This window comes from Rhizophagus irregularis, chromosome 18 (assembly GCF_026210795.1).
Source record: "Rhizophagus irregularis chromosome 18, complete sequence".
Lineage (NCBI taxonomy): Eukaryota > Fungi > Glomeromycota > Glomeromycetes > Glomerales > Glomeraceae > Rhizophagus > Rhizophagus irregularis.
In genome coordinates, this window is record NC_089446.1 from 666,223 (window position 1) to 679,960 (window position 13,738).

General features: G+C 30.1%; 2 protein-coding genes across 2 annotated transcripts; one reads left to right on the forward strand and one right to left on the reverse strand.

The window, feature by feature from the left end:
- Positions 1-6,805: 6,805 nt before the first annotated feature.
- Positions 6,806-7,342, forward strand: OCT59_009779 (uncharacterized protein; the record flags this gene model as incomplete). The annotated part of the gene is made up of 1 exon (XM_025329763.1): positions 6,806-7,342. The coding sequence occupies one exon, from the start codon at positions 6,806-6,808 to the stop codon at positions 7,340-7,342; it is 537 nt and encodes a 178-aa protein (XP_025164295.1).
- Positions 7,343-9,847: 2,505 nt separating this feature from the next.
- OCT59_009780 (uncharacterized protein) lies at positions 9,848-11,823 on the reverse strand (the record flags this gene model as incomplete). The annotated part of the gene is made up of 8 exons (XM_066132598.1): positions 9,848-10,025; positions 10,091-10,154; positions 10,232-10,600; positions 10,670-10,768; positions 10,827-10,911; positions 10,979-11,074; positions 11,151-11,246; positions 11,305-11,823. The coding sequence occupies 8 exons, from the start codon at positions 11,821-11,823 to the stop codon at positions 9,848-9,850; spliced, it is 1,506 nt and encodes a 501-aa protein (XP_066000226.1).
- Between the last annotated feature and the right edge of the window lie 1,915 nt (positions 11,824-13,738).

A 13,738-nucleotide genomic window follows, 5' to 3' on the forward strand; every position in this document is an offset into this window, starting at 1 on the left:
ACGGAATGAATTTCAGAAGTTGATTGAACAGTATCGGGATTTGTTTGCTTGGACAACTGCGGAATTGGGTCGGACAGATTTAGTGTATCACTCGATCAACACCGGAGATGCTAAACCGATTCGACAACGGTGGTACCGAACGTCCCGAACTGAACAACAATTCATAGTTGAAGAAATCCAAAAGATGCTGAAGCAAGGGCTCATCGAAAAATCCAAAAGCGCATGGGCATCTCCTGTTGTTTTGGTTCGGAAAAAGAATGGGAAAATGCGATTCTGCGTGGACTATCGTCAGTTGAATCAAGTCACAAAAAAGGATTCTTATCCATTACCACGAATAGACGATATGCTCGACGCCTTAGGACATGTATCGTGGTACACTTCGTTGGACTTAGCCAGCGGCTACTGGCAAGTCGAAGTTGATCCCAAGGACAGAGAGAAAACGGCTTTCATCACCCAGTATGGTACCTATCAATTCCTGGTGATGCCGTTCGGCTTGTGTAATGCACCGGCAACCTTCCAGCGATTGATGAACGGGATATTGGAGGGGATACTATGGGATTTCGTGGTGGTGTACCTTGACGATTTGAACGTATATTCAACAACGTTCGAAAAACATCTGGAACATTTAAGGAATGTATTCGACCGACTTAAGAACGCCGGATTGAAACTGAATCCCGAGAAATGTTATTTCGTAAAAAGAGAACTATCGTTTCTGGGATATGTGATCAGTTCCAAAGGAATACGCACCGATCCCACGAAAATCGAAAAGGTGGAAAACTTTCCGATACCTCGGAACGTCACCCAATTGCGTGGATTTTTGGGATTAGCGTCTTATTATCGACGATTTATCAAAGATTTCTCAAAGATCGCAAATCCCTTAAATAAGCTATTAAGAAAGGACAGTCCTTTTGTATGGACTGAGGCGCAACAACAGTCATTTGACTTATTGAAGACGCATTTAGTTCAAGCGCCTATTCTCGCATACCCGAAGTTTGACGAAGAATTCATCTTATTGACGGATGCTTCAACTTTGGGATTGGGCGCTATCCTCGCTCAGAAGGACGAAGACGAATTCGAGCGAGTCATCGCATATGCAAGTAGGACATTGAGCAAAGCCGAAAGGAATTATTCGGCTACCGAACTTGAGTGTTTAGCGGTTGTGTGAGCCGTTGGACACTTCCACCCTTACGTACATGGAAAGCGATTTACTCTTATAACGGATCATTCGGCATTGTGTTATCTTTTTAACTCGGCAACTCCTACCGGAAGATTGGCCCGCTGGGTCATGAAACTCCAACCCTACGATTTCAAGATTATCCACCGCGCCGGCAAGAAACATACGAACGTCGACAGTCTATCGCGAATACATTAGGAATTGATGAAATCGTAAAATTTTACCAGGATTGTATTTCTGGACGACACCTCTTATCGGATTACGGCTTGATCTAACCCAACCATGGATATTACGCTATATTACCAACTATTACAATATCTGAATGATCTCGTTCTACCGGAAACGATGGATTCCACACAAATCCGTAGTTTCAAAAGCAAAGCTCGACACTATTGTTCTATTAACGGAATTTTATACAAGAAAAATAATCGGAATCCTCAAAGACCTTTACGGGTCCTTCGACCTAGCGAGGTGGAACCGATTTTATATAATTTCCATAGTGATTCGTTAGCCGGACACTTTGGATTTAACGAAACCTATCGGACCATTAGTGAAAGGTACTATTGGCCGCAGATGGGAGACGATATTAAACAATATGTGCAGACCTGTGAAATATGTCAAAAACGGAAATCGCCAATAAAATCGGAACCGTTACATCCCATCAAGGTAAGAAGACCCTTCGATCGAATCGGAATGGATATTGTGGGACCGTTACCAATAACGCGAACCGGAAATCAGTATATCGTCGTGGCCACTGAATACTTAACGAAGTGGCCGGAAGCTCGTGCCCTTCCAGACGCTAAGGCCGCTTCGGTGGTTCCGTTTTTTTATGACGATATCATTTGTCGGCATGGTTGCCCGAAGGAACTCCTAACCGACCAAGGAACTCATTTCGTTAATGAACTTCTGGATTCGTTATGTAATCGGCTGGGAGTAAAACATCGGTTATCCACTGCTTACCATCCACAGACGAACGGGTTGGTCGAAAGGTTCAATCGGACCTTGTGCGAACTTTTGGCCAAGTATTCTGACCAATATCAGCAGGATTGGGACGTCTACCTCCCATCCGCCTTGTTTGCCTATCGCACCATGCGACAGAACACGACCCGTTACGAGCCTTTCTATTTGATGTATGGGAGAGAGGCTACTATACCGATTGAATTACAAATCTCTAGTCAACCTGATAGTTCCGAACAAGTTGAAGACCTTACAGCAACATATTTTAAGCGACTATATCAGATAATTGGACCACTGGAAGAAGATCATCGCAAGGCGCAGCAAAATATTTACCGATCCCAAGAAAAACAAGTTGAGCAATATGGGAAGAAAGTTCACCCACATCGGTACCAAATCGGCGATAAAGTGCTACTTCAGAATTTTAAGGCCAGGAAATTGGATCCGAAGTGGAACGGACCCTACTACATACACGATATAGGACCGAATGGAACCTATAAGCTGCGGACAATGGATGGTCGCTTACGTAAGAAATTAGTAAACGCAAATCATCTCCTTCCATATTTTGAAAGGAGAGTGAACAGCGACGATTAGGTAATCAAACAATGCAGGATACGACATGAATCTTCTACAATTTTCCAGAAAAATAGGAAAATATAAAAGGGACGCCAGAATGAAGTCATTTTGACGTAAAAATGGAGACATATTCTAAGGAAACTATCCAGCAATTAAAGATTTTTCTATAACATTGGTTTCATGAAAGGCGACCTAATGATGTTCTTACGATTGATTCCGACCGGATCCTTTTCAGTAATAATTTTGGAATACAGGAAATTCATCTATACGATTTTATTGGGAACTGTGCAACTGTTTTGGAAAAATGTGTGGAGGATTTGCGAAAGGAAGGAGTGACAACTATTCCTGTACCGGATTATGTAGGACAGGATGATGAACAACGATTAGAAACATTATTACATTTAACGCAACAACCCTCCTTCCATAGGCGAAAAACATTACATAGAATAGAGACCTTTTATTATTTAGGGAAGTTCTAACTCTACGAGGATGGCGGAAGAAGGATGCCCGGCGAATAAGAGAGTTATTCAGCACCAATAAAGGCGCTAGTGAATTTAAGAAGACGGCTAAGCGTGTATACGAATTGTTCCAGGCGAGAGGATTGGCTAATTTGTATGCAGTAACCTATATACGACCACATCACCTTGACCAGATGGAGGAAGACGAATTTTATGGTCAATTACTACCGATTGCTCGCCAGTTGCGTGAAGCCGAAACCCTGATCTTAATACAGGGCTCGCAGGAGCTCACCCTTTCTAGGGGGGCTGATGTTACGCAGATCTGCGCCACATGGAAAGTTCAAGAAATTAGCAGCGATCTGCAGTGTAATGGTGTAACTTATACTTTGTATAGTTTATACTAAGTGTAATTTATACTTGGTATAATTTATACGAAGTTTAACTTATACATAGTATAATTTATACCGAATTTCGAATAATATATATAGAGCGGGCGAACAGTGGGGGATAGGGGATAATTAAGGTTTATTTAGTGTTAAATTTTAGTATAGTTTATTCGGTAATATTGCAGATCGCCGGCAGAGGCAGCAATATTTTATTCTGATATTATTTATGAAATTTATTATGTATTAGCATTTATTTATTGTATTGCTTGATTATTTTAAGTTATTATTTACATTGAATAAATATACACTTTAAAATCATACATATAACTCTTAATTTTACATATATACTTTATTTCATTTTATTTTACGATAAACGTAACACAAATTTCTGTTACTATCACGTGACCCCGACGCAAATCGATAGTAACACACGTACAGATAAAACATCAAGCACGTGATAGATAAACATCAAGCATGAACAGATAAAAATATCAAACACGTACAGATAAATATCAAGCACGGACAGATGAATATCAAGCATGAACAGGTAAAATGTCAGGCACGGTGTAACATTTTGTCAATCCATGCTTGATTTTTCACCGCCCAATGCCTGATAGTTTAGTCCAGCTCGGCTTGCCATATATATATACTTATTTTATTGATACATATAGTTATATATTATTTGTACCGTGATCAGTATGTAAATTAATAAAATTTAATTTATTACATTTATTACACAACTATTGATGTTATCTTTACGCAATAATCATATTGAAATTTCATTCATTAAGCATCTAGCAATGTATTTATACTATATATGTTTGGACCTATCTTCATTTGACCTGTTATTAAATTTTTTTATTCATTTATTTGAAAATAAATTTAATATTTTGATTATTTTCACTATTTTTATTATTTTTATTTCATTATGCTATTTCCATAATGTACTTTTTTCTATTTTAGCAACCCAACATCTTATAATCTAGTCTGCAAATAATTTTGGTACATCTTTAGAAATCTCTGTCCTTTACTAAAAATTCATCATAAGGAATATCATCGTAAGGAATTTATTAATTCCAAATGAGTAAATATCTGTTGTTTTTGTATATTGATATCCACGTAAATATATGTATTCTTCAGATTTATTAAAAAATTTCTTTTTAAGTTTCCATTTTTTATAGGGATGTTAAATTACTAAATTTTCTTCTTCAATATTATTATAGCTTTGTCTTTTACTGTTTCCGCTCCTTTAATTAATCATGATAAAATTTAAATCATATTTAAGAGACATACAGTATTTAAAGTATATATTTACTGAAAATAATTTTATCTGGCATTTTAAATAATATACGGTATTTATGACAAATAGTCGGTAAATTTTTATAATGATCGTAAAACGATATTTATAGCGGATCTTCGACACGACATATAAAGAATTCCGTTATACCGATATAATCATAACAAAGATTTTATTCTTAAAGTTTTTAATTCAGGCTTAATTTACTTCTTGAGCCAAGATAAAATATAATTTTTTTAATCAGATTTAAAAAAGAAAATATAAAATATATATTTCATATTTAATACAGCGGTAATACAGCGGTGAAAACAATTGTTAACGGTAGATCAATGATGAGCATTGTTTTCCGTTCGCTCGACATATGATTTCTTCAGCCCTTTGAAATAAAAGAAACGATCATATACCGTATGTGATTTCTTAATTTAGAGTACATAATTATATATTCGATTACGCCTTTTTGTTCTATGGCTAATTGAGGTTAAATATTTAAACACAAAAATTACTAATAATTTTTTCCCGTCCTGTAAATTTATTAATGAACCCAGTCGACACATAGTAAATTTACTGTGTTCACTATGTTCGGAATAATAATAAAAATATCGAATTAAATGATTGGACCACTCAATGAAGAGTTGGTATGTTAGATTGAATTATTCTCCAAATAAGGTTAGTAAGCATCTCCTATTTTTTGTGCTACTATGTTCTTTCTTACAATGAATGTTCATAATCATACGGCAAAATATTTAACGAATTACTCCCATACCAAAAATGAGATAAAATTTATTATAAAAAAGGATATTGAACTTTGTAAACATAATTTTCATCAAAATCAGTCTTTATCCGTATCTATATCCGAAGTGATAATCTAAATTTTTGCGCGTTATTGTTCACATTTCTTTTTATATATTAGTTTATTAACTTCCTTCCACAGTAGTTCCGCCTGTATATTTTCTGAAAATGTATTGGAACAATTCTCTTTTACTAAACTTTGTGCTAATAAGAGATAAAGCAATCTGATATAAATTATGTTACATTTAATATCTTGTCTTTAAAATAACGTACAATAATAAATCTTCTGTATTAATCCCAAGCAGACCTTAATAATAGGGAAATTGTGATGTGATTTTAATCATCTATATAATTATGTTTGTGTGACTAACGTTTAGATTAGCTTATATAAATAATCTTTGAATTGTTATTCATCTGCGCCTCTACACCTGATTATACAAATATTAATTACTAATGTTGTGTAACATTTAATATGATCTATTAATGTGTTTGCGCCTGATACTTGATCGGCAAATTCATTCTAATTACTAATGTGCAGGAAAAGGAAATTTGTATAATTCTGGCCGGAATTATACCTTTGCAATTTTCTCCCAAAATTAAAATAACATAAATTAAAAATTTTAACTGCGTCAAATTATACATTAATTGCCAAGACTTCCAGAAATTATTTAAATTTTACATTTTACATTTAAAGTTATAACTGATATATCACATACTGTAACCCTTTTTTCCATCAAAATTAATTTAGTCACTTTCTTTAGCAAAAGATCTAAATTTGATAAACGGGTGATCAAAAATGACGATCAATCAATTTATACAACCCAATGCGAAGCAACGGGCTACTGCTAGTTTTTAAATTAAAAAAATTATTTTTGTTGGTCATTATTCAATTGTCCTATATTAGAAATTATGTAATTGATCCGTACATTGAGATCGACATGAAAAAAATTAATTGGTTGATGCGTATTTGCCGATCCGTAAGAACGCACAAAAGTTCTTGTTCTTGTGCAACTGCATTAACTATTTAAACCCTCCCCTCCCCGGTGTGAAATTCTCTCTTTTATATCAGCTTAGGCTTATTTTCTTATTCTTGTTTCCTGGTATATATAATCTCTTGATAAAATATCAAAAATAAAAAATAAATAAAATTTAAAAAATTTATTTAAGAAAAATGGATTCGAATAACCAAACATCTCAAGATTATTCTGACTTATCAACGTATCAAACTGTAAATAGCTCCACACCTTTGCATAATAATAATAACAATGACCAACAAACTTCCATTAACAACTCAGGAATACCTAATACCTTCATTATTAATACTTTGACTCCCACACTTCAAAACGATACATTTGAATTTTACTTTCCTTTACAAAATGATACACGCATTTATTACGTTACATATACTGAACTACATCCATTAGAAAATGCGCGACTTTTGAATAATAACATTAATTTATCTCGTATTCCTGACCATCAGCTTCCACATCATTATGATATTCAATCTTTGATTCGACAACTGATTCAGCAACAAGTCCAACAACCCGTTTATCAACAAAATTATGCTCAACAACAATTTATTGATACTACAATTCAACCTACTTCTCAAGTACATTCAGATTATAATGCTTATAATGCAGCTTCAAATTCAGTAAGCAGAACTGTTTCTGATAATACTCAAGATACAGAATTTCAGAATTCTTACTAAGGAAATTCGATTAGTTGTTAGATAAGCTAAAGTGATTCTTTCCACTTTTTTTCTGTTTTTTTTTTCGGGGGTTATTTTTTATTTATTTCGAAAATAATTCAAATGTTAAAAGTAATAATTTTATTTATTTATTATATATATATTTTTTTTTTTGAGCGAACGTGTTTATTTTATTATATTTATTAATTATATAAATTTTGTGTTGAACTGTTGATATTTAATCTGAAATAAAAAAAATATTTTTTTTTTAAATAAAAAAATTTACGTATTATATGCAAAGTATACGTAAAGTTAGAGGAACTAATGACAATTAATTCGCTTAAAAATTAGGATGAAAAGTTCAACGTAAAATGACGATTTATCGGGGACTGTATATGATGCTAATCAACATGATAAATTATTGTTTGCAATATTTACAGTGTTAACGCCACTTCAATATACCATACGATATCCATATTCCATATAAAATTGGAACTTTAACCTTTTCGTACGTATACTAGTCAATAAATTCAAGTAAATATAAAATAAATGGATAAGCAATACATACCGTATCACTTATTTTTAGAGAAATACTAGGTTGAAATGAAATTCTAAATTATAATGAAAGAAACCAATATTTCTTTATAATATTTAAATCAAAAAATATGTAACCAAAATTATTTTGCTATTTCGATCAAAATAAAAAATGTATCATATTATTAAGTATAAATAAAAGTGGTTATTAGTATTTTTACAATAATAATTTTCTTAGTTTATTTATTTTATACATATTTCAATTATTCAAGAGATTTTTTTACTAGTGGAAAATCTCCGCAGCCAAGTTCCCACCATCTAAAGAGAAAAAACGCTTACGGATCATCGGATCGATCGGCAAAATACGCAAATCATAGTTTCACAATACTTTATATAAAGTATTGTGAAACTACTAAATTAAGCACGTGACCTCACGTGCCGATGTTCTAATTAGCTTACTAATTAACGTTAAATTTTTAATAAAATAACTATTTTTTATTATTCCATTATACGATTAATCTATAATTTTTTCTTTATTTTAAACATTATCAAGCATATCATTTCACTTTGCAAATTTAGTACCTCCCGCAATATATTTAACAGTTCATTTCGCTTTTTAGACGCTATTTCACGCTACTTATAGCAATCACTTTCACTAGCTTGTTCTAAAGATATTTTATTTCATAAAATTTCCATTCTTGTCATTTTTGATTCATTTTCTTGGGTCATTGATTCTGGCTGAGTTATTATTGGAATGGCCGAAATGGAGGAACTGGAGTGTAAAACACTTCAATAATATATTCTTTTCGTGATTTTCTTTTGCCAAATAACTAAAATTTTTCAACTGATCGCTTAATTTAAACTCTCTATCTAGACTTTCAAAACTGGTTTTGTACTCATTGGATCGATTAAGAAGATCAAGCTTTTTTAGATAAACCCGATATGTTTGATATTCCATAATTGCATGGCGTCGATTAAACAAGCATGATCTTGAAACTACACTATTTTTTCTACAATTATACCAGAATCTCGTATATTTGGATGAGACTTTATCAATAATTCTTCGTCTGCGATTTTCTATCAGGCGATAAATTGGATGTTGACGTACAGGCCAAATTGGAGAAAATGCCCTTCGTGCAGCACTTTTTAAAAAGGATTATTGGCACGAATAGCTGTCCTATAATAAGAATCTTCTGGAGATAATTAAATAACTATTAATATAATAATAATATTAGAAAATAATTGTTTTTAATGAAATAAATGAAAAATAATGATTTTCATTGCTGAAACTTATGATTTGGCGACTTTAGCACCGCTTGCATGTTACTGTCACATGACTATATGATCAAGTGCTAGCGGCAATTTTTTGTTTTGACTATATAGTTTCTTTCTCATTACTTCACATCAGCTATATAGATGCTATAAAGAATTTAATGAATTTTTGATAAATTTTTATAATGCAGTATTTCTTTAATTTTTTATTATAATGTATTATTAATCTAATAATTTGAAAAAATTATATGATCATATTAAAAAATACCTATAAATTCATCGTAAAATTTATTGTGCAATTTTAATAATAAAATTACATTACAATTTACAAATACATCAAATACATTGTCTATGTCTAAATTCTAAAAATAATTCTATCATATATACTATAATCTGACATGTAGAATGATGTTGAAGATGATTTATGCCAACAATCTTCTTCCCTATAAAAAAAAAATGTGTTAAATTTGTATCAAAATTATGTATAATATTTTGTCTTATAAATGTCTGAAAATGCACCAATTTGTGTTAATAAAAAATGCAGAATAATTATGTTAATTTTGTATTAAATCTGTGTTATATTTATGTTATTATTATATATAATAAAATGTGCAATAATTATGTTATTTTTATATTAAATCTGCGTTGTATTTATACTATTATTATACATAATGAAATGTGTGATAATTATATCAATTTTATATTGAATCTGTATTTTTATTAAGTATTACTATTAGCTAACTTGTTGGCTATTCTTTTAGATCGTCTATTAGATTTTTGATTTTCTTGCGTATCCTCGCCTTGATCTGCTTCTTGCATACTCCTTTTGCTATTATTAACCTTTCGTCCATATTTACTTTTTTGAATTTCGGAATTATTAGAATTAACTATATCTTGTCTATAAAATTATTATTAGTTAATAAAATTTCTATAAAATTTACTATTATATAATCTTTTACATACCGCATTTTTAAAATTCTTCTAGACTTTTTGGTATCCAATTTTTTATTAATGGATCTTGAATCGTCTTTTTATTTTTTTAATGGAGAAAATTAATTCAGGTCGGCAATCATACTTTTAAAATATAAAATTATAAAACCTTACCTTTACATTTATTGTCATTAGTATTTGAATTAGTATTTTTATTATCGTTTACACTATTTGCATCTTCATAATTAGTAGTATCAGTGTCTTCAACATTACCAGCATCTTCACCATTGTTAATATTGGCATCTTCATCATTATTAGTATCTGCATCTTCATCATTATTAGTATCGGCATCTTCATCATTATTAGTATCGGAATCTTCATCATTGTTAGTATTGGCATCTTCATCATTATTAGTATTGGCATCTTCATCATTATTAGTATTGGCATCTTCATCATTGTCAACAACATCATCATCATTAGTATTATCACTGTTAATATTGGCATCTTCATCATTGGTAGCATCGGCATCTTCTGATACTGAATCTTAATTAAATGGAGATTTAATATATAAATTAATAAATAATAATCAAATAATATATATTATATACATACCATGAATTTTATTAGATTTATTAGTCTTAGCTACCATCACTTTACTTTTCATAACACGAGAATGCTTAACATTCTTTGTAACTTTTCTTTCTACTTTACCTAAAAATATAAAATAAATAAGTAATAAACTTTAAAAAATTATGTTTAATCAACATACGCTGTTGATTAATAGCACGACGCATCATCATTTGAATAGCCCAATCACCAATTGATAATGGAAAATCTGGATTATTTGATTTGTACTAAAATAATTTGTTATTACTTAATTGTTATTGTTATGTCAATTATAATATCATTAAACTGATATACCTTTTCAACCAAATAGCGTTTTTTAGTCATACTTATCTTGCGATATTCTGGAGTATTTCCATTCCATTTTTCTGCTATAAATTCACGCATAGCACTCTCAAATAATAATGATAATATTATAACAATGCATCATAGAATATTTGGATATAATTAAATAATATCTTAAACTTACTCTATACGATGCATAAACTTTATTATCAAGTGACAATAGCTTTGGCAGATCATACCATTTCAAATTAGTTGGTTTTGCAATTGGTGTCTTCGTTTTCTTTAAAAAAAATGTTTAGTTTAATATTTGCAATTATAAATTAAAAAAAAACCCTTACTTGAGAAATTGACATATCTTCAATATCACTTTCATTATCATTTATTTTCTTTTTATATTTTTTTAATAATATTTGTTCATTATTTGTTTCAGAATCACTAGATATAGTTGTTACTTTATTTGCTTGTTTGTTTTTGCGATGTTTGCGCTTCTTTAATATTTGCTTATAAGTCAACTCATCTGTCTCAGAATTTTCTGAAACATTAATAATTTTACGTGTTTTGTTATATTTGTATACTTTTTGATTATTTGAAATATTAGTTTCAGAGTCACTAATCTCCTTATTTGATTTTTTATGGTTATTAATATGTTTAGCTTTAGAATTTTTACCAATGCTTGCTACAGTTAAAGCTAAAGTTTTACTGGAGTTTTGGTCATTTTTAAGTCGTTCTTTTCGCAACCGTTCATTATCAGCTTTTAATATTTCTAGTTGACGTTTCATATAAGCCATTTCAGGATCACTTATTTCATCAACAAGTTTCTTTTTATTTTGTATAGCAGGTTTTTTGTATTTTCCCATATTTTAAAAATAAAAAAAATAAAAGTATTTATTTCAGTTGTTAAGAGATTTTGAAAGAAAAATAAATATATTTTCGTAAATATATTGTTTGACAAATTTAATATAGTATAAAGTATAAGCTATTTTATAGTTAATATTATACTTTCGTAAATATATTGTTTGACAAATTTAGTATAGTATAAAGTATAAGCTATTTTATAGTTTGTTTGACAAATTTAGTATAGTATATGAATTATTATATAATTATAAAATCACATCAAGTTCAAACAAATTCTAATATATGAAATACTTAATTAAAAAAAATATTAATCATATAAATTTTTTTTTCAATGTAACTTTAAATTTACAATTCTTTAATATCTTATATAAACCTTTTTTATAAGTTACAATTTTAATAATTAATAATTTGAATAAATAGTCCAAAAAAAGTAGTATTATTATGGAGATATCTGATAATCATACAAATCAAGTTTATTGTCGATGTTCTTTATGTGCTGAAAATGGTTATGGTGGTGCTTGGGTCAGTAGAAACACTCGTTCTAGACATATGAAAACTGAACGTGCAAATCGGTATCAATATTCAAAGCCACTTAATTCAGAATTAACAAGTGACGATGCCAATACTAGTAGTAGTACAGAAACACAAATGTCAATACTAGAAGATAATGAATATAATACCGATAATAGTACAGAAATACAAATACCAATAGAAGATTCTTTAAGGTTTTTTAAGTTATATAATTATTATAACTGCAATTTATTTACTTTATTAAATAAAATTTTTATCATTTTAGTGGTACTACTTCAGAAAATGATCATGTAATTTATGATTTGGATAATTCTTTTGAAAATTCATCTGATGAATTATTAAGCAGTTCAAGTAGTATGATGTCTTATGATGAAGTTTCAAGTGATTCAAGTTCAGTGACTGATATTTTACAACAAGGTATATTATCAACTTATTTTAACATGTAATAAAACTTTATTATCTATTAAATTAATTTATTTATTTATGGATAGAATATGATATTTCTGAAAATTTATTATCAGCACTAAGATTTCTGAAAGTCAAAATTGAGCACAATTTAACAGATGAAGCATTTCAAGAAACTATGATGGCATTTAATAGTAATCCGATCAGTTTACATACAGTTAAAAAGCAATTGAAATCTATTGTTCATATTGAACCTATTTGGATAGATATGTGTCTTAATTCATGCTGTGCTTATACAGAAAGTTATAGGAAATTAACCAAATGTCCAGTATGTGGATCTGAACGATTTCAACATAAAAAACCATGTAAACAATATTCATATTTTTCACTTATTGAACGCCTTACTATTCAATATAGAAATTATGATCGTGCTAAAGAATTACGTTATAGAACCAATTATACTTCACAAAAATTATATAAATGTAATATTCAAATAGGTGATGTTTTTGATGGAGATCATTATAAAGAACTGGTACAAAATGGACATTTTCAGGATGAACGTGATGTAGCATTATTAGCTTCAGTTGATGGTTATCAAATATTTAGACAGAAGTCAGATGATTGCTGGATTTTGTTATTTATTAATGCAAACCTTGCTCCAGAAATTCGAGTTAAAAAAGACAACTTTTTAATGGGTGCAATTATACCAGGTCCTAAAGAACCAAAAGATTTCAATTCTTTTCTTGCTCCTATTGTTTCGGAATTGCAGGAATTAGAAAGTATGATATTAATTTATATATATTACATATATATACAAGAAATGGTTACTATATAGGATCAAATTGGATACGACGAAATGAAACTTGGGCACGTGTTAACTACTCAGTATTGGTAAGTAATTACTCAAAAATTGTTGTTATAAATGATGATTAATATTTAACTATTTTATTTTTTAGGTTTACTTGGAAGTTGACATATATT